The sequence below is a fragment of the Salvelinus fontinalis genome, chromosome 17, assembly GCF_029448725.1.
Source record: "Salvelinus fontinalis isolate EN_2023a chromosome 17, ASM2944872v1, whole genome shotgun sequence".
Lineage (NCBI taxonomy): Eukaryota > Metazoa > Chordata > Actinopteri > Salmoniformes > Salmonidae > Salvelinus > Salvelinus fontinalis.
The window spans coordinates 18,061,796-18,083,223 of NC_074681.1; the positions used below are offsets into that span (position 1 = coordinate 18,061,796).

Sequence of the window (21,428 nt, forward strand, 5' to 3'; positions counted from 1 at the left end):
TTTGTTTAATCCAGAAGTCTTGGTTTATGCTTTACCCTGTTATTATCAATGTAAGTTGTATGGCTTCAGGCAAAGGTGTGTCTTGCACACTTTATCCTGTGGAAATGGAACATTTCATGCATCTAATTGAATCTCTACAGTACATTTACAAGTTGATATGATTGGGATCAGTGTGGCTCATTCGCACACCCCTTATTGGACTCTGCACTGCACCACTCTTTTACATGCCAAAGAAACACCATAAACCTCCTGCACAGGACAGTACCTTAGGTAGCAAGAGGCTGACCTCTAGTGGTCATGTGAATACAAATTACCATGCATTTCAAGCATACAGAGCAGTCATAGTAACAAGATCCTTAGCTTCTGGAGAGCACAAATCTACTAACTGTATACTTCACCCTTTTTAAATAAGCAAAATGAGGTGCAGAGCAATTACCGAAAAATGGATAGTAATGGTTGGATCATCAGATGGTTGAATACCCTCGACATGGAGAAACAGACAGAGACAGACGCCTGACAGATCAATGATGAGATCAGAGATAAGCATTATGTTAATCATATACATTTCTATTGAATCCATGTAGTAGTATAAAATACAGACATTTTGATAGTGAAGATCAGAGGTCACAGAGAAAATTACAATCACATATTTACTTTCCAACTCAGGCACATGATAAAAAGCATGCTGCAGTGGCATTTACCATAGTTACAGAAAGAAACATAAATATATACCCTGAACATTGAGTGTTCCACCCAAACTCTTATTGCATTGACTCTCCATAATTCTTTCAAATAACAGAATTGTGAACTTCGCTTTAGTAGGAAGGCTGCAATATGAACTAAATGACAATGGATTACTGTGTATAACATATAGCTAGATCCTAGAGGTTTCCCAGACTACATGGAAAAACTCCTTGCCCTACTTATAGGAACAGTACTGATAAAATACAACTGAATAAGTGATTGAATAGGAAACACTCCATTGTCAAGGCCTTGTCTATCATCCCAACCTGGACAGGGGTTCTTCAGTGCAGGGTATGGTTTGCCTGACAGTCATTGGAGCAGAACCAGGACTTCACCAGACCATGTAACCTGCCCAGGACTTTTCCTGGTCAGGTCACATGGTCAGTTCCTGGCCCTAAGTGTTCCAATTGGTCCTGCATGGCTCAGTTGTTAGAGCACGGTGCTTGTAATCGCAGGATTGTGGGTTTGACTCCTGGGCCACCCACATGTCAAATGTATGCACGGATGACTTAAGTCGCTTTGGATAAAAGCATCTGCTAAATGGCATATATCATAACCACTTAGCCAACTAGTGTCCACTGATCAGAATGTAGTGGAATAGGCCCATCTAATAAAAATCTCCCACCAACACTGGAGCCATTTCTGTGGCACTAACGAGGTACAGACCAAGACACACATGACATCTTGGTTTGTCAGTCATGTATGCTTTTTCAGTCTACATCGTTACATATGTTCTGGACCACTCTGTTGAACTCCATTGGTTGGTCAGCATATACATGGTGAGACGCATCATCTATCATCTGAAGAGAGACAGAGACAGGAATGATCACATGGGTATCGTATTATGTCTTGTTGTATGATACGTTTTATCCTCTAAATCTGTATATCTAAGACCTCAAAACTTAAATGAAATAAATCCCCCCCTTACTCACCACAGTGCGTGTGGCTGTCTGGACCCTGATCTGGGCCACCTTGTCTCCCGAGGCGCTGTCCACCCAGGAGCGTGAACCATATAGCATGGTAAGAGGCATGGAGGGGGGCAGCAGGTGAACCCGCTGTAGCATGGGCCTCTTGGCCCAGCCCAGGGTCTCTGACATGGCCCTGAAGCCTACCTCCCCACTGGGGATAGAGGGAAGAGAAGGAGGACAAAGAGGGTTGAGAGTGACAGAGGGAAGAGGATCATGGAATAAAGGAAGGGGTTTTAGAAGAAATAAATGTTTTGTAATTCTGTGGCAAATTCAGGCTAGTAAAGTAAGGCCATGTCCCTATGGGCTCAGGAGAATGTGAACGCAGTATGCAGCTTAATAGTGGTGATATGTAACGCAAGCCAAGAAGTGACTCTACGTACCTAGGGGTCTGAGCATTACAGTGGTAGATGTACTCGGTCATGGTATCATCATCAAACAAGTCCTCAAATTTCCTCTTGAAATCTGGACGCAATCTATTTACCAACCCTGGACCTGACAGAATGAAAGGAAAAGAGAAAAAGGGAACGATGGATGTATTATTATAACATGATAAAATTGTGAAAGCTTTGAATAAGTGATCTGAATGTGAATAAAGTGTCTCTCACCCCATGGACCTGCTGCTCTGATGACAGCCAGAGGGTTGAACAGAGAGACGACTGAGGCCACAGCCTTGACCCAGCGTGGCAGGGGTGGCCTCTTCACCACCTCTGGCCCCTGGCCCGCCGGGGTCTCCACCCCTGGCTGTGGGTGTTCAGGGAAACCCCACGGGTCCACCAGGATCAGGTGACTCACCCTAAAGAAGGGGAGACACAATCAAAGTTATTATTCCATTACTATAATAAAATTGGTCATGGAGTTTTTCCTGACCAGGAATCATGGTCCTAATGATTAATAATAAAGTGCAGTGTAGATCAATTTTTGAACTGTCACTGTACATAAGGAGACATACTATACGTCAATCAATAGCTTTAAGGCAATACCATCATAAATACTATGACATCATCATAAATAAAAACATGGCCTCTCACCTAGAAGGGTGTTGGATGGCGTAAGATGTTGCCAGGTATCCCCCCAGACTGTGTCCCAGTAAAATCATGTTCTCCAGGCCTACAGACTCCCTCCACCGCTCCATGGAGTTGACAAACTGTTCCTCGGCCAGGGCAGCATCTGTGGGGAAGGGGGGTCGGGAGCTCCGGCCAAACCCCAGGAGGTCGAAGGCGTAGACGGGCCGAGAGTGACTCAGAGCATCCAGGTTACGAATCCACAGACCCACTCCTCCTCCAAACCCATGGACCATCACCAGAGGAGTCTTCTTAGGGGCTATGGGAGGGAGGGAAGGCATAGAAAGAGAGACAGAACGAAAGAGAGAGAAGCAGATCGAGAGACAGACAAGAAGTTAATACCAAGACAAAAGCTAATTCATATGTCAAAAGCCTAGAGGGACAAGGAGACGGTGAGAGTGAGAATACTTTGCTCAAGAGGTTTGTGGGTGGTCTTGTTGGTCAACGTGAGGGTCCAGATCCTGTCCTGGTTGGGTAACGTGACAAACCTGGACCACACTTCATTCTGTATACCTGACACACACACACACACACACACCAGAGACAAGTGAAGTGTTACTATATAAACAAGAAGTCAACCATTTTGCTCCTCTGAAAAGATAGAAAGAAGTTTAGTTATTAACATGGTCTTACAGGAGAGGATTTTGGCCTCTGTGCTCTTCAGGAGGGACATGGAAGTCGGACGCCAGGAAGGCCACCAACCCCACCCAGAGTATGGCCTGGAGGGAGAGATGATAGACATTGTGTTACTATAGCCGTCAGGAACATGAACACTGTACTATGACACTAACGACATGATCACTACAGTGCAGACACAGAGTAGGGTAAAGGTCTAAGCGTCAGCCTATCAAACACACCTGAAGCTAGTATTCCTTGAGCGACCTCAGACACAGTTATACAACCAGTAGTTCTCACCACGTGACCTGACCAGGGAAAACTCCTGACCCTATAATTAAAAAACAGCTGACACAGGTGGGGGGCAGTAATTAAAGTAATGCAGAGGACATGATGAAAAGTGCTGTGTCACTCACTGTTACTTGTTCCCCCCACACAGCGTCGCTGCTGCACTGCTCTTCAATGAACACAGATCGAACCTACGTTGTAGCCTACATTGTTGTTATGTAGCCTAGTCTCAATGTCATAGTTTGCCAGCCACCATCATCATAACAAAACTTGTTTTGACAGACATTATATAGTCAGACCATTTAAAGGTGGTATAGCATCAACACATCAAAAGATTATGAAAGCAGTAGGATATGTCTGGAAGGATAGTTAAACAACATGAGTTACAACTTACTCTGTCTCAGTTTCGTGTTGCATTGGCGCTACTGTGGGATCCATAGCATGACATATTCTGATAACGATACACAAGCTGTAGCAGTAGCCTAACAAACGTCAAAAATTAGTAGGGATTTCCTCTGTTTGAGATTGCGACTCGTTTCCAGTGCCAATCATCCGTGTTCAATGTTTTGTAACACGAACATTCCTAAATCACCTGACCCAGAAGTGGGTGGGGTTTCGTCCACAGACGTTATGATTCGTTAATAAGCTGGCTGTCTTTTTTCTGCTTTGTTCATTATGGTCACTGAGTTCCCTGAATTCATATCGGATCTTGTAGTCATGGCAGATAATATTCACATTTTTGATTACTTTAATATTCACATGAAAAAGTCCACAAACCACTCCAAAAGCCTTTCGGAGCCATCATCGACTCAGTGGGTTTTGTCCAAGATTTCTTTATTGAAGACTCATCTCTTCAGTAGGTCCTATGATTGAGTGTAGTCTGGCCCAGGAGTGTGAAGGTGAACGGAAAGGCACTGTAGCAACGAACCGCCCTTGCTGTCTCTGTCTGGCTGGTTCCCCTCTCTCCACTGGGATTCTCTGCCTCTAACCCTATTACAGAGGCTGAGCCACTGGCTTACTGGTCCTCTTCCATGCTGTCCCTAGGAGGAGTGTGTCACTTGAGTGGGTTGAGTCACTGACGTGATCTTCCTGTCCGGTTTGGCACCCCCCCTCGGGTTTGTGCCGTGTGGGAGATCTTCGTGGGCTATACTCGGCCTTGTCTCAGGATAGTAAGTTGGTGGTTGAAGATATCCCTCTAGTGGTGCGGGGGCTGTGATTTGGCAAAGTGAGTGGGGTTAAATCCTGCCTGTTTGGCACTGTCATGGAGTGTCGCGGACGGGGCCACAGTGTCTCCTGACCCCTCCTGTCTCAGCCTCCAGTATTTATGCTGCAATAGTTTATGTGTTGGGGGGCTAGGGTCAGTCTGTTATATCTGGAGTATTTATCCTGTCTTATCCGGTGTCCTGTGTGAATTTAAGTATGCTCTCTCTAATTCTCTCTCTCTATTTTTCTCTCTCTCTTTCTCTTTCTCTCTTTTTCTCTCGGAGGACCTGAGGCCTAGGATCATGCCTCAGGACTACCTGGCCTGATGACTCCTTGCTGTACTCAGTCCACCTGGTCGTGCTGCTGCTCCAGTTTCAACTGTTCTGCCTGCGGCTATGGAACCATTGCCTGTTCACTGGACGTGCTACCTTGTCCCAGACCTGCTGTTTTCAACTCTCTAGAGACAGCAGGTGCGGTAGAGATACACTGAATGATCAGCTATGAAAAGCCAACTACATCTACTCCTGAGGTGCTGACCTGTTGCACCCTCTACAACCACTGTGATTATTATTATCTGACCCTGCTGGTCATCTATGAACTTTTGAACATCTTGGCCATGTTCTGTTATAATCTCCACCCGGCACAGCCAGAAGAGAACTGGCTACCCCTCATAGCCTGGTTCCTCTCTAGGTTTCTTTCTAGGTTCAGGCCTTTCTAGGGACTTTTTCCTAGTCACCGTGCTTCTACACCTGCATTGCTTGCTGTTTGGGGTTTTAGGCTGGGTTTCTGTACAGCACTTTATGACATCAGCTGATGTAAGAAGGGCTTTATAAATACATTTGATTGAAGAATGATTGATAGTTACCACAGCCACAAAGTCAAAATTGGCTCTATTTAAAAAATGTATTTATTGTTAGGGATAGGCACAGTTAGCAGTGTGGTTAAGGTTCAGATTACAGTTAGAGTTCGGTTTAAAATACAATGTTATGAAAATAAATTGTAGAAAAAGGCAGGGTAACTCTACCTGCATGTATATATTACCTCAATTACCTTGACACCAGTGCCCCCTCACATTGACTCTGTACAGGTACCCACTGTATATAGCCTCGCTATTGTTATTTACTGCTGCTCTTTAATTATTTGTTATTCTTATCTCTTACTTTTTGGGGGGGTATTTTCTTAAAACTGCATTGTTGGTAATGGTCTTGTAAGTAAGCATTTCACTGTAAGGTCTACACCTGTTGTATTCGGCACATGTGACATACAATTTGATTTGATTTGGTGTATGACTTTGTGGCTGTGGTAACTAGTGAAGACCCGATATGCCATTATTGACTTGAATGGGGTTTGAATGCTGTTGAATGCGGTTCTATTCGGTCTTATTTCTATGGTGTATATATCAGGTAATATGCGCATCAAATAAGTAGACAATATAATGAGGACATACAGTTGATGTCGGAAGTTTACATACACCTTAGCCAAATACATTAAACTCAGTTTTTCACAGTTCCTGACATTTAATCCTAGTAAAAATTCCCTGTCTTAGGTCAGTTCAGATCACTTCGTTATTTTAAGAATGTGAAATGTCAGAATAATAGAAGAGAGAATGATTTATTTCAGGTTTTATTTCTTTCATCACATTCCCAGTGGGTCAGAAGTTTGCATACACTCAATTAGTATTTGGTAGCATTGCCTTTAAATTGTTTAACTTGTGTCAAACGTTTCAGGTAGCCTTCCACAAGCTTCCCACAATAAGTTGGGTGAATTTTGGCCCATTCCTCCTGACAGAGCTGGTGTAACTGAGTCAGGTTAATAGGCCTCCTTGCTCGCACACGCTTTTTCAGTTCTGCCCACAAATTTTCTATAGGATTGGGGTTAGGGCTTTGTGATGGCCACTCCAATACCTTGACTTTGTTGTCCATAAGCCATTTTTCCACAACTTTGGAAGTATGCTTGTGGTCATTGTCCATTTGGAAGACCCATTTGTGACTAAGCTTTAACTTCCTGACTGATGTCTTGAGATGTTGCTTCAATATATCCACATCATTTTCCTACCTCATGATGCCATCTATTTTGTGAAGTGCACCAGTCCCTCCTGCAGCAAAGCATCCCCACAACATGATGCTGCCACCCCCGTGGTTCACGGTTGGGATGGTGTTCTTCAGCTTGCAAGCCTCCCCCTTTTTGCTCCAAACATAACGATGGTCATTATGGCCAAACAGTTCTATTTTTGTTTAATCAGACCAGAGGACATTTCAACAAAAAGTGCAATCTTTGTCCCCATGTGCAGTTGCAATGTGCAGCAGTGGCTTCTTCCTTGCTGAGCAGCCATTCAGATTATGTCGATATAGGACTCATTTTACTTTGGAAATAGATACTTTTGTACCTGTTTCCTCCAGCATCTTCACAGGGTCCTTTGCTTTTGTTCTGGGATTGATTTGCACTTTTCGCACCAAAGTACATTCATCTCTAGGAGACAGAACATGTCTCCTTCCTGAGCGGTATGACAGCTGCGTGGTCTCATGATGTTTATACTGGCGTACTATTGTTTGTACAGATGAATGTGGTACCTTCAGGCGTTTGGAAATTGCTCCCAATGATGAACCAGACTTGTGGCGGTCTACAATTTTTTTTCTGAGGTCTTGGCTGATTTCTTTTGATTTTCCCATGATGTCAAGCAAAGAGGCACTGAGTTTGAAGGTATGCCTTGAAATACATCCACAGGTACACCTCCAATTGAATCAAATGATGTCAATTAGCCTATCAGAAGCTTCTAAAGCCATGACATCCTTTTCTGTAATTTTCCAAGCTGTTTGAAGGCACAGTCAACTTAGTGTATGTAAACTTCTGACCCACTGGAATTGTGATACTGTGAATTATAAGTGAAATAGTCTGTCGGTAAACAATTGTTGGACAAATTACTTTTGTCATGCACAAAGTAGATGTCTTAACCGACTTGCCAAAACTATAGTTTGTTAACATGAAATTTGTGGAGTGGTTGAAAATCGAGTTTTAATGACTCGACAACATAAGTGTATGTAAACTTCCGACTTCAACTGTATTATATTAACACATTTCATAACTGTTTAGGCCTTCCTTTGAGTCAATATTAGCATGGACATGACTTGTGTTGTCAAGAGAAGCATTATTTCATAGTGCAAAGTTAGTAGCATTTAGGATTAGCCTAAAATTAGCCTAAATCTGCTACATATTGTGTGTCCGCATGCGGATATTATCGAATGGTCTTGCCAGAAGTTACTGCTTCCTGTCCATGTCAACAGCTTTGGCCTCTAACCCACACTTCAGCCCTCCAACATACATTTTAGTCATTTAACAGACACTCTTATCCAGAGAGACATACAGGAGAAATTAGGGTTAAGTGCGTTGCTCAAGGGTACATGGACAGATTTTTCACCAAGTCGGCTCGGGGATTCGAACCAGCATGCACGCACACACTAATGTTTATCTGTTGTTGTGACTCACTCACACCTGGTCCAAAGTCACATCTCTAAAATATCAGCTAGTTTCATTTTCAGTGTGTGTGTGTGTGGGTGAGTGGTGGGTGGGTGGGTGGGTGGGTGGGGGGAGCTATAATTATGTAAAAGTGAGGGGAGTATCATGATGATTATAACGTGAAATGAGGCCCACCTTCCACCCATCGTCATCACACACACACACACACATCATCACACACGAACACACACAAATCTATTAGCCATTTACCTATGTCGGTGGGGGGTATACAGCTCCAATAACAACATATGAGAACCAATTCATGTCTGCCCTCCTGCCCACACGCACAGCAGGTTGTTTTAGGTGCGCTTGAATGGCCAACTGCACCATGGGAATTTACCCCATTTCACATTCAAGAGCATTAAGGTACAACTCCATCTCTCTTTTGCTCTCTCTCTGACACACACACATACACACACGTGCACACACCATAACACCACTCAATGAGAGAAACTAGTGAAGACTAGTAGTGAATAAAAATGTATTTAAATTAGGATTAGGCATAAAGCAGTGTGGTTAAGGTTAAGATTACGGTTAGAGTTAGGTTTAAAATGCAATTTTAAGAAGATACATTTTAGAAATAGGCATTGTTTACGACTTTGTGGCTGTGGTAAATAGTGAAGACCCATTATGCCATCATTTACTTGAACGGGGATGCATATTCTATTCATTCTTATTTCTATGGTGTGTATATATCAGGTAATCTGCGCATCAAATAAGTAGCAAGTATATTGAGGACATATTATATTAACACATTTTCATAACTGTTTAGGCCTTCCTTTGAGTCAGTATCAGCATGGACATGACTTGTGTTGTCAAGAGAAGCATTATTTCACCGTGCAAATTTAGTAGCATTTAGGCTTAGCCTAAAATTTGCCTAAATCTGCTACATATTTTGTGTGTCAGCATGCGGATATTATCTAATGGTCTTGCCAGAAGTTACTGCTTCCTGTCCATGTCAACAGCTTTGGCCTCTAACCCACACTTCAGCCCTCCAACATACATTTTAGTCATTTAACAGACACTCTTATCCAGAGCGACTTACAGGAGAAATTAGGGTTAAGTGCGTTGCTCAAGGGTACATGGACAGATTTTCACCAAGTCGGCTCGGGGATTCGAACCAGCATTCACAAACTCCCACACACGCTAATGTTTTTCTGTTGTTGTGACTCACTCACACCTGGTCCAAAATCACATGTCTAAAATATCAGCTAGTTTCAATTTCAGTGTGAGTGTGTGTGTGTGTGGGGGGGGGGGGGGGGGCTGTGACTGTGTAATAGTGAGGGGAGTATCATGATGATTATAACGTGATATGAGGCCCACCGACCACCCATCGTCATCACACACACACACACATCATCACACACGAACACACACAAATCTATTAGCCATTTACCTATGTCGGTGGGGGGTATACAGCTCCAATAACAACATATGAGAACCAATTCATGTCTGCCCTCCTGCCCACACGCACAATAAGTTGTTTTAGGTGCGCTTGAATGGCCAACTGCACCATGGGAATGTACCCCATTTCACATTCAAGAGCGTTAAGGTACAACTCCATCTCTCTTTTGCTCTCTCTCTGACACACACACGTACACACACGTGCACACACCATAACACCACTCAATGAGAGAAACTAGTGAAGACTAATATAATGTTTTTGTACATTTTATTACAAACATGTTGAGCCATAAAAAAGCATACATAAATACCATAACAACAGTGAATGGTGACAAAGCAAAAACTATTTACCTCAAAAATATCAGGACATTAGAAAGAACGACTGACCAGCAGACTTCTCCTTACTCTCTCTCTCACACACACACACACACACACACACACACACACACACACACACACACACACACACACACACACACACACACACACACACACACACACACACACACACACACACACACACACACACACACACACCACACACACACCACACACACACACACACACACACACACACACACATAATATTAGGCTATAGCCTATTGTCTCTGTTAACTGGAGTGCAGACTAGATGACTCTGACTCTGTCGTTGTGGATGTCAGGGCGCCTGTTCGTCTACGTGGAACAATCTTCAGGCTGGAGGTGCGTGTAAGTGTGAGGGCACGGCGAGCAGAACTCTTGAACCCCACTCCAAGGAACGCATAGAGCAGCGGATTCAAGCAGCAGTGAGCGTACGCCATTGGTTCAGACACCGCTAACCACACCCCCAGGCCTGACTCCAGCGTACAGCCTCGAGGGATCAGCTCCAAGCGGAGGAGCGCATCCACGGCAATGCCAATGCAGTACGGCAGCCAGCAGAGGAAGAAACAGAGAACCAGAGCTACAGTGGTCCGCACCGCCCTCCTCTTCTGTCTCTGGCCACCCAATGGCCCCCGGGTCAGCCTGGACACAATCACGCAGTAACACACCAGCAGCACCAGGCCCGGTACCACCAGCCCCACCAGCACAGTCTGTAGGTGGAACAGGGACACCCACAGTGGGGCGTTCTCCGGCGGGTAGAGCCTCGTGCACACCATCTCCCCCTCCCCTGCCTCCTGGGTCCGAGCGAACACCATGTCAGGGATGGCCAGGAGACCAGCAGGCAGCCAAGCGCCAGCGTACACCAGCCTGCGTGCCAGCAGCTGCCGGGTGTGTGTGGTGCTGGTTACCGTGGCTTTTACCACTGCAAGGTAGCGGTCCAGACTGATGAAGGCTAGGATCAGCACACTGCCGTATAGGTTCACTGTGTAGATGACATGCACGCCCACGCACATGACCGCTCCGACGCGCCAGTCCCCGAGCGCAGCATCTACAGCCCAGAAGGGCAGAGCCAGAACGAAGAGTAGGTCGGCAGCGGAGAGGTGCAGCCGGTAGAGGTCCGTTAGGCTTAGACGGGCCTTCCGCTGGCAGCCCAGTACGAACACCACCAGGCCGTTCCCAGTGATCCCCAGGGTGAAGATGAAACCGTACACCACCGGGAGGAAGATACGCTGCACACTTGGGCTCAGCAGCTCACGGTCACACGGCTCCTCAAATCCAGTGCCGAAATCCCCCAAGCCAGAACCAAAACCGGAACTTGTGTCATTGTAGTCATAATCCGATTCTGGTATCACAAAGTGCTTCAGAGAGAGGAAGAAAGAGAGGATAATTGAGTAAACTTGCAAATACATGTGCAAAACTCTAAGAATCTGATACAATCTGATAAGTGAATTACATGATAACTGAGATAAATGTTCCAGTAATATAAAGTCCCATAAAGTTTGTTAACATGGTCTAAATACTGAATGAAACCGTACCTCATAATAGGACATGATGGAGCCAGCTTGCTCTCTGTCTCCGTTCTTTACGGCCCTTTTCTCTTTTTCTTCTCAGAGTGGAGTATAGTTTTGTACCCGGTGAGTTTAAATAGCCTCAGCGTGCCAACACCGCTCCCTCACTTGCTCCACCCTCAACCCACACGCACACACACACATCTGTGTCCCGTGGAAACGCTTTTCCTGTTTTCGAGGTGTCAGGTGCTGAAAGTGGCACAGGATATTGAGTGTGTGTGTGTCTGTGTGCCTTTGTTTATTGTTTAGGCTCCCAACATCAAATCTGTGAGAATAATATTGTTGGCAATAGCATGATGATATAACACTGTTGTCTAATTGACAATCAACCAAAGTAAAGAGGAAATGTTTTAAACACATTCTCACTGTACAGATGTAGTGCGTGTGTATATGGGGGTACATCTGCATTGTGTATGTGTGTGTGCGTGTGTGTGCGTGCGTGCGTGCGCGCGTGTGTGTGTGTGTGTGTGTGTGTGTGTGTGTGTGTGTGTGTGTGTGTGTGTGTGTGTGTAAGAGAGATAAACAGAGAGAGAGAGAAATAGAGAACTGTTTTAGTGTTGCACCTCTTAGTCCCTTTTACACAGAGCTGAACAGTCCTCCATGAGTAGTCGGAGTTTCGGCTCTGTGAGAGAATTCTCACAATTGCGTCATCTGATATGATATGGTTATGATTGTGTGCAGTGGTGGGAAAAGTACCCAATTGTCATACTTGAGTAAAAATAAAGATACATTAATAGAAAATGACTCAGTGAAAGTTACCCAGTAAAAGTTACTCAGTAAAATATTACTTAAAAGTCTAAAAATATTTGGTTTTAAATATGCTTAAATATCAAAAGTAAATGTAATTGAAAAAATGTACTGATGTATCAAAAGTAAAAGTATAAATCATTTCAAATTCCTTATATTAAGCAAACCAGACAGCACCATTTTCTAGTTTTAGAAATGTACGAATAGCCAGGGGCACACTCCAACACTCAGACATAATTTACAAACAAAGCATTTGTGTTTAGTGAGTCTGCCAGATCAGAGGCAGTAGGGATGACCAGGGATGTTCTTTTTACAAGTGCGTGAATTGGACCATTTTCCTGTCCTGCTAAGCATTCAAAATGTAACAAGTACTTTTAGGTGTCAGGGAAAATGGAGTAAAAAGTACATTATTTTCTTTAGGAATGTAGTAAAAAGTAAAAGTTTTCAAAAATAAAATAGTAAAGTGAAGTACAGATACAAAAGAATGACTTAAGTAGTACTTTACACCCCTGATTGCGTGTGTGTGATATTATAGTCATGAATGTCACATGCTTATCTCCTCCCATTCTCTGTTCAGTTAAATACCTGCTGGTCTCCCACAGGTCCTTTCACACTAAACCAACACTGTGTCTTATCACCGTGTTGTCTCTCAGTGTGCCAGTCTATGCTCCACATGCTCAACTAAAGATTGGCGCGAGATCTGGAGGCGCAGGGTGCCTTTGCTGCATTCTGGGTGCTCAGTATACCCACAACCAGTGTGTGAATTGTGTACAGCAGGGATCATCAACTAGATTCAGCCACGGCAGATTATTTATTGAGCGGATAGTAGGGGGCCGGACAATAATTACAAATAATTTGTAGACTGCAAATTGACCGCAAGAATCCCAAACAGATGTAATGTTTGACTAAAACATAATCATTTCAAACCGTGCCTACATTTCTATACAATCACATCTCTCTTTATAATGCGTGTGAATAATTAGGAACATATTTTCAAAAATAAAATCACTTGGAGCTGATTTCCTGGTGTTTTTATAGTCTTTTATGTCCAACAATAAAAATTGCACACAAAAAATAATATATATACAGCGCATTGGGAAAGTATTCAGACCCCATGACTTTTTCCACATTTTGTTGCATTGCATTCTTAATTAGCGCAAACTGGCTCTAAACAGGATAGAAAGAGTATTGGGAGGTCCCGGTGCACAACTGAGCAAGAGGACAAGTACATTAGAGTGTCTAGTTTGAGAAACAGACACCTCACAAGTCCTCAACTGTCAGCTTCATTAAATACTACCCACAAAACACTAGTCTCAACATCAACAGTGAAGAGGCGATTCTGGTTAGAGCCAGTTTGCGCATTTCTGTGAAGGGAGAAGTACACAGCGTTGTACGAGATCTTCTATTTCTTGGCAATTTCTCACATGGAATAGCCTTCATTTCTCAGAACAAGAATAGACTGACGACTTTCAGAAGAAAGTCCTTTGTTTCTGGCCATTTTGAGCCTGTAATTGAACCCACACATTCTGATGCTCCAGATACTCAACTAGTCTAAAGAAGTCGTATTGCTTCTTTAATCAGCACAATCGTTTTCAGCTGTGATAACATAATTGCAAAAGGGTTTTCTAATGATCAATTAGCCTTTTAAAATTATAATCTTGGATTAGCTAACACAACGTGCCATTGGAACAGAGGAGTGACGGTTGCTGATAATGGGCTTCTTTCTGTATGCCTATGTAGATTTTGTCACGCCCTGACCTTAGAGAGCCGTTATATGTCTCTAGTTGGTTTGGTCAGGGTGTGATTTGGGGTGGGCATTCTATGTTTCGTTTTCTATGTTTCTTTATTTCTATGTTTTGGCCGGGTATGGTTCTCAATCAGGGACAGCTGTCTATCGTTGTCTCTGATTGGGAATCATACTTAGGCAGCCCTTTTTCCCTCCTTTCAGTGTGGGTAGGGTAAAATATATTTATCCTCCAAAGAAGGGGAGTGGTGGAGGGGTACAAAAAAAGTTATTTACAATGACTACCTACCCCGGCGGCGCTGGGCCAATTGTTGCGCCGCTCTATGGGACTCTCAATCACAGCCAGTTGTGACACAGCCTGGAATTGAACCAGGGTCTGTAGTGGCACCACTAGCACTGAGATGCAGTGCCTTAGACCGCTGCGCTACTCAGGAGCCAGAGTTAACATGGTCTTCTTCTAAAATTGATTAAATAAAATGTATTTTTTCCCCTCATCAATCAACACACAATGCCCCATAATGACAAAGCAAAAACAGGTTTTTAGAAATGTTTTCAAATGTATTAAAAATAAAACAGAAATACCTTATTTACATAAGTATTCAGACCCTTTGCTATGACACTCAAAATTGAGCTTAGGTCCTGTTTCCATTGATTATCCTTGAGATGTTTCTAAATCTTGACTGGAGTCCACCAGTGGTAAATTAAATTGATTGAAAATGATCTGGAAAGGCAAACACCTGTCAGTAAAAGGCACATCACAGCCCGCTTGGAGTTTGATAAAAAGCACCTAAAGACTCTCAGACCATGAGAAACAAGATTCTCTGGTCTGATGAAACCAAGATTGAAATCTTTGGCCTGAATACCAAGTGTCACGTCTGGAGGAAACCTAGCACCATCCCTATGGTGAAGCATGGTGGTGGCAGCATCATGCTGTGGGGATGTTTTTCAGCGGGAGGGACTGGTAGACTAGTCAGGATTGAGGGCAAGATAAACGGAGCAAAGTACAGAAAGATCCTTGATAAAAACCTGCTCCAGAGCGCTCAGGACCTCACACTGGGGCGAAGGTTCACCTTCCAACAGGAAAACAATCCTAAGTGCACAGCCAAGACAATGCAGGAATGGCTTTTGGACAAGTCTCTGAATGTCCTTGAGTGGCCCAGCCAGAGCCCGGACTTGAACCCGATCGAACACCTCTGGAGAGACCTGAAAATAACTGTGCAGCGACGCTCCCCATCCAACCGGACAGAGCTTGAGAGTATCTGCAGAGAAGAATGTGAGAATCTCCTCAAATACAGGTGTGCCAAGCTTGTAGCTTCATACCCAAGAGAGCACAAGGCTGTAATCGCTGCCAAAGCTGCTTCAACAAAGAACTGAGTAAAGGGTCTGAATTCTTACAGTTGAAGTCGGAAGTTTACATACACTTAGGTTGGAGTCATTAAAACTCGTTTTTCAACAATTCCACAAATTTCTTGTTAACAAACTATAGTTTTTGCAAGTCGGTTAGGACATCTACTTTGTGCATTACACAAGTAATTTTCCAACAATTGTTTACAGACAGATTATTTCACTTATAATTCACTGTATCACAATTCCAGTGGGTCAGAAGTTTACATACACAAAGTTGACTGTGCCTTTAAACAGCTTGGAAAATTCCAGAAAAGGATGTCATGGCTTTAGAAGCTTCTGATAGGCTAATTGACATCATTTGAGTCAATTGGAGGTGTACCTGTGGATGTATTTCAAGGCGTACCTTCAAACTCAGTGCCTCTTTGCTTGACATCATGGGAAAATCAAAAGAAATCAGCCAAGACCTCAGAAAATATTTGTAGACCTCCACAAGTCTGGTTCATCCTTGGGAGCAATTTCCTAACGCCTGACGGTACCACGTTCATCTGTACAAACAATAGTACGCAAGTATAAACACCATGTCCGTCATACCGCTCAGGAAGGAGACCCGTTCTGTCTCCTAGAGATGAATGTACTTTGGTGCGAAAAGTGCAAATCAATCCCAGAACAACAGCAAAGGACCTTGTGAAGATGCTGGAGGAAACAGGTACAAAAGTATCTATATCCACAGTTAAACGAGTCCTATATCAACATAATCTGAAAGGTTGCTCAGCAAGGAAGAAGCCACTGCTTCAAAACGACCATAACAAAAGCCAGACTACGGTTTGTAACTGCACATGGGGACAAAGATCGTACTTTTTTGAGAAATGTCCTCTAGTCTGATGAAACAAAAATAGAACTGTTTGGCCATAAGGACCATCGTTATGTTTGGAGGAAAAAGGGTGAGGCTTACACACCATCACAACCGTGAAGCATGGGGGTGGCAGCATCATGTTGTGGGGGTGTTTTTCTGCATAAGAGACTGGTGCACTTCACAAAATAGATGGCATCATGAGGACGGAAAATTATGTGGATATATTGAAGCAACATCTCAAGACATCAGTCAGGAAGTTAAAGCTTGGTCGCAAATGGGTCTTCCAAATGGACAATGAGTCCAAGCAAACTTCCAATGTTGTGGAAAATGGTTTATGGGCAACAAAGTCAAGGTATTGGAGTGGCCATCACAAAGCCCTGACCTCAATCCTATAGAAAATTTGTGGGCAGAACTGAAAAAGCGTGTGAGAGCAAAGAGGTCTATAAACCTGACTCAGTTACACCAGCTCTGTCAGGAGGAATGGGCTAAAATTCACCCAATTTATTGTGGGAAGCTTGTGGAAGGCTACCTGAAACATTTGACCCAAGTTAAATAATTTAAAGACAATGCTACCAAATACTAATTGAGTGTATGTAAACTTCTGACCCACTAAGAATGTGACGAAAGAAATAAAAGCTGAAATAAATCATTCTCTCTACTATTATTCTGACATTCCACATTCTTAAAATAAAGTGGTGGTCCTGACTGACCTAAGACAGGGAATTTTTACTAGGATTAAATGTCAGGAATTGTGAAAAACTGAGTTTAATGTATTTGGCTAAGGTGTATGAAAACTTCCGACTTCAACTGTATGTAAATGTGATATTTCAGTTTATAATTTTTTTTTTTTATTCAAAAAATTCTAAAAACCTGTTTTTGCTTTGCCATCATAGGGTATTGTGTGTAGATTGATGAGTAAAACAACGATTTAATCAATTTTAGAATAAGGCTGTAACGTAACAAAATGTGGAAAAAGTCAAGCGGTCTGAATACTTTCAGAAGGCACTGTATCTATATAATGCATATTTTTTGCTCAGAAAACTTTGGGGATGGACAAATAAAACCACCCGTGGGCTACCAGTTGCGGAACCCTGGTGTGTGTTTGCGGTGTAAACAGTGTGTGTGTGTGTGAGACGTTCGTTACAGGGGAGCCATATCCTGTACAGACATAGACTCAGACAACACTGACTGATGTCACCTTACTGTTCTCTCTCACCCTTAACCCCACTCTCTCTAACTTTCTACACCCTCACACATCTTTCCTTTCCTCATCCTATATACTCTCTCTCTCTCTCTCTCTCTCTCTCTCTCTCTCTCTCTCTCTCTCTCTCTCTCTCTCTCTCCTCTCCCTTTCATCACCCATACTGACTCTCACTCTCCTCTCCTCCTCAGAGGCCTAATTAAAGACCTTCTGTACTTATCTTCCCACTTTGCAGCTACTCTCATTTCTCATGTACAGTGGCTTGCGAAATTAACCCCCCTTGGCGTTTTTCCTATTTTGTTGCCTTACAACCTGTAATAAAAAAATATTTTTGGGGGGGTTTGTATCATTTGATTTACACAACATGCCTACCACTTTTTGTGAAACAAACAAGAAATGAGACAAAAAAACAGAAAACTTGAGCGTGCATAACTATTCATCCCCCCAAAAGTCAATACTTTGTAGAGCCACCTTTTGCAGCAATTACAGCTGCAAGTCTCTTGGGGTATGTCTCTATAAGCTTGGCACATCTAGCCACTGGGATTTTTGCCCATTCTTCAAGGCTAAACTGATCCAGCTCCTTCAAGTTGGATGGGTTCCGCTGGTGTCACGACTTCCGCCGAAGTCGGTCCCTCTCCTTGTTCGGCCGGCGTTCGGCGGTCGACGTCACTGGCCTTCTAGCCATCGCTGATCCACTTTTCATTTTCCATTTGTTTTGTCTTTGTTTTACACACCTGGTTTCAATCCCCTAATTACTTGTTCATTATTTAACCCTCTGTTCCCCCATGGGTTTTTGTGAGTGATTGTTTGTATGTAGGAAGGTCCGTTAATGTGCGCTCTGTTTTTGTATTACATTTATTTATGTTGAGTAAAATCCATTTATTTACTCATATCTGCTGTGCTGCACCTGACTCCTATACACCAGCTACACACAGACTTCCTCACAGAATCACTCACCCGAAGAATGGAGTCAGCAGGAGCAGACGCCCTCCCAGTTGCAGTGGAGGAGCACGTTCAGCAGCACGCGACCATGTTGCCACGTCTGGGCACCGCCATGGATCGCGTGCTGCCGACGATGGATTGTTTGGAGAGAGAAGGAGGTTTCCCAGCGCCTCCACCAGCCCCACTACAGCAGGTCCCACTGGCCACCCCTCTTTCACCCGGTCCCAGTGGGATTCGACTCGCACACCCGAGGGAGTATGATGGGACGGCTGCCAGATGCCAAGGGTTTCTACTACAGCTGGAGTTCTACCTGGTGACCGTCCACCCGGCTCCTTCAGGGCGTGAGAGCGTGTCCGCCCTCGTCTCCTGTCTCTCAGACAAAGCCCTGGAGTGGACAATTACGCAGAGTTCACGGGTGAACGTCTGTTCCACCTGAGGCAGGGGATGAGGAGCGTGCAGGATTTCATCTTGGACTTCCGGACCCTGTCTGCCAGCGCGGGATGGAACAACAGGGCCCTGAACGATCACTACCGGTGCAGTCTGAGCGAGGACGTCCATCGGGAGTTGGCCTGCCGAGACACCACCCTCACATTGGACCAGCTGGTGGACCTGTCCATCTGTCTGGACAACCTGCTGACAGCCCGCGGACATTCGGATCGGGGCCTGTCAGTTCCATCCCTCAGCACCTCCGCTCCAACGTCCATGGAGCTGGGAGGTGCTGCACTTAGGGCGACCGGAGGAGTGGCCGCAGAGGGCACACTGCTGGTCGGTGCTGCAGGAGTTCCTCAGGGAGTCAAGGCAGCAGGCAGGGCACTATCGTGTCACCCCAGGTGAGTCGGCACCAGGCTCCCCCAGAGCCCCCTGTTGCTCACATGTATGTGTTTATTTCATTCCCTGAGTTTTCCCCGCATTCCAGCATAAGGCGCTAGTAGATTCAGGCGCAGCTAGGAATTTTATTGACCGTTCATTTGCCCATAGTTTAGGGATCCCCTTGTTCCTGTGGATATGCCCTTCCCTGTGCATGCCCTAGATAGTCGACCATTGGGGTCAGGGCTGATTAGGGAGGCCACCTCTCCACTAGACATGGTTACGCAGGAGGGTCACAAGGAGAGAATCATGGAGACATATGAAACATATGGAAACATATGTCTCCGAATGTATCCCTGAGGCAGGGATACATTCGGCCCTCCACTTCACCTGCCTCCTCGAGTTTATTTTTTGTGAAGAAGAAGGATGGGGGTCTGCGCCCGTGTATTGACTATCGCGGTATCAATCAGATCACTGTGAGGTACAGCTATACGCTGCCTGTCATCGCCAGTGCGATCGAGTCAATGCACGGGGCGCGCTTCTTCACAAAATTGGATCTCAGGAGCGCTTACAACCTGGTGCGTATCCGGGAGGGGGACGAGTGGAAGACGGCATTTAGTACCACCTCAGGGCACTATGAGTACCTCGTCATGCCGTACGGGTTGATGAATGCTCCATCAGTCTTCCAGGCCTTTGTTGACAAGATTTTACGGGACCTGCACGGGCAGGGTGTAGTGGTGTATATCGACGACATTCTAATATACTCCGCTACACGCGCCGAGCATGTGTCCCTGGTGCGCAGAGTGCTTGGTCGACTGTTGGAGCATGACCTGTACGTCAAGGCTGAGAAATGTCTGTTCTTCCTAGGGTACCGCATTTCCACGTCAGGGGTGGAGATGGAGAGTGACCCATTTCAGCCGTGCGTAATTGGCCGACTCCCACCACGGTAAAGGAAGTGCAGTGGTTTCTAGGGTTTGCCAACTACTACCGGTTTTGGTCAGGTAGCAGCTCCCATTACCTCACTGCTGAAGGGGGGACCGGTGCGGCTGCAGTGGTCGGCTGAAACGAACAGGGCTTTTGGTCACCTGAAGGCTCTGTTTACCTCGGCTCCCGTGCTGGCTCATCCGGATCCCTCTTTGGCATTAATAGTGGAGGTGGACGCGTCCGAGGCTGGGATAGGACCCGTGCTCTCTCAGCGCTCGGGCACGCCACCAAAGCTCCGCCCCTGTGCTTTCTTTTCGAAGAAGCTCAGCCCGGCGGAGCGAAACTATTATGTGGGGGACCGGGAGCTGTTGGCTGTTGTCAAGGCTCTGAAGGCGTGGAGACATTGGCTTGAGGGGACTAAAAACCGTTTTCTCATCTGGACTGACCACCGCAATCTGAAGTACATCCGGGCGGCGAGGAGACTGAACCCTCGCCAGGCAAGGTGGGCCATGTTCTTTACCCATTTTGTTTTCACTCTGTCCTACAGACCAGGTTCCCAGAACGCTAAGGCAGATGCACTGTCCCGGATGTATGACACAGAGGAGAGGTCCATGTATCACACTCCCATACTCCGACCTCTTGCCTGGTGGCACCGGTGGTGTGGGAGCTGGACACGGACGTCGAGCAGGCATTACGCACAGAGCACACTCCCCCCCAGTGTCCAGCTGGGCGCCTGTACGTTCCATCTGCTGTCATGATCTATTATGCCCACACGTCACCGTCCTCTGGTCATCCTGGCATCGGGTGAACGGTGCGTTGCCTTGTTCATTTATTTATTTTATTTCACCTTTATTTAACCAGTTAGGCAAGTTGAGAACAAGTTCTCATTTACAATTGCGACCTGGCCAAGATAAAGCAAAGCAGTTCGACACATACAACAACACAGAGTTACACATGGAGTAAAACAAACATACAGTCAATAATAATACAGTAATACAGTAGAAGAATAAGTCTATATACAATGTCAGCAAATGAGGTGAGATAAGGGAGGTAAAGGCAAAAAAAGGCCATGGTGGCGAAGTAAATGCAATATAGCAAGTAAAACACTGGAATGGTAGATTTGCAGTGGAAGAATGTGA

General features: G+C 44.8%; 2 protein-coding genes across 3 annotated transcripts; both read right to left on the bottom strand.

The window, feature by feature from the left end:
* Nucleotides 1-546: 546 nt before the first annotated feature.
* Nucleotides 547-4,281, bottom strand: abhd4 (abhydrolase domain containing 4, N-acyl phospholipase B). 2 transcript variants are annotated; one of them, XM_055866477.1, is made up of 9 exons: nucleotides 4,071-4,281; nucleotides 3,631-3,736; nucleotides 3,407-3,492; nucleotides 3,182-3,286; nucleotides 2,741-3,032; nucleotides 2,318-2,505; nucleotides 2,093-2,204; nucleotides 1,677-1,863; nucleotides 547-1,544 (listed from the first exon to the last, which is right to left on the bottom strand). In XM_055866477.1, the coding sequence occupies exons 3-9, from the start codon at nucleotides 3,444-3,446 to the stop codon at nucleotides 1,455-1,457; spliced, it is 1,014 nt and encodes a 337-aa protein (XP_055722452.1). In that variant the 5' UTR covers nucleotides 3,447-3,492; nucleotides 3,631-3,736; nucleotides 4,071-4,281; the 3' UTR covers nucleotides 547-1,454. The 2 variants fall into 2 exon arrangements, with proteins under 2 accessions (XP_055722452.1, XP_055722451.1); XM_055866476.1 differs by lacking the exon at nucleotides 3,631-3,736.
* A 5,766-nt stretch (nucleotides 4,282-10,047) lies between these two features.
* On the bottom strand, nucleotides 10,048-11,754 carry LOC129814579 (C-X-C chemokine receptor type 4-like). Its single transcript, XM_055867755.1, has 2 exons — nucleotides 11,692-11,754; nucleotides 10,048-11,514 (listed from the first exon to the last, which is right to left on the bottom strand). The coding sequence occupies exons 1-2, from the start codon at nucleotides 11,704-11,706 to the stop codon at nucleotides 10,408-10,410; spliced, it is 1,122 nt and encodes a 373-aa protein (XP_055723730.1). The 5' UTR covers nucleotides 11,707-11,754; the 3' UTR covers nucleotides 10,048-10,407.
* Nucleotides 11,755-21,428: the final 9,674 nt, after the last annotated feature.

Coding starts and splice junctions, on each gene's coding strand:
- abhd4 (XM_055866476.1), bottom strand. CDS start 4,114: ATGGATCCCACAGTAGCGCCAATGCAACACGAAACTGAGACAGA. Junction 2,205..2,317: donor CAGAGCAGCAGGTCCATGGG/GTGAGAGACACT, acceptor TCATTCTGTCAG/GTCCAGGGTTGGTAAATAGA. Junction 1,545..1,676: donor AGACAGCCACACGCACTGTG/GTGAGTAAGGGG, acceptor GTCTCTCTTCAG/ATGATAGATGATGCGTCTCA.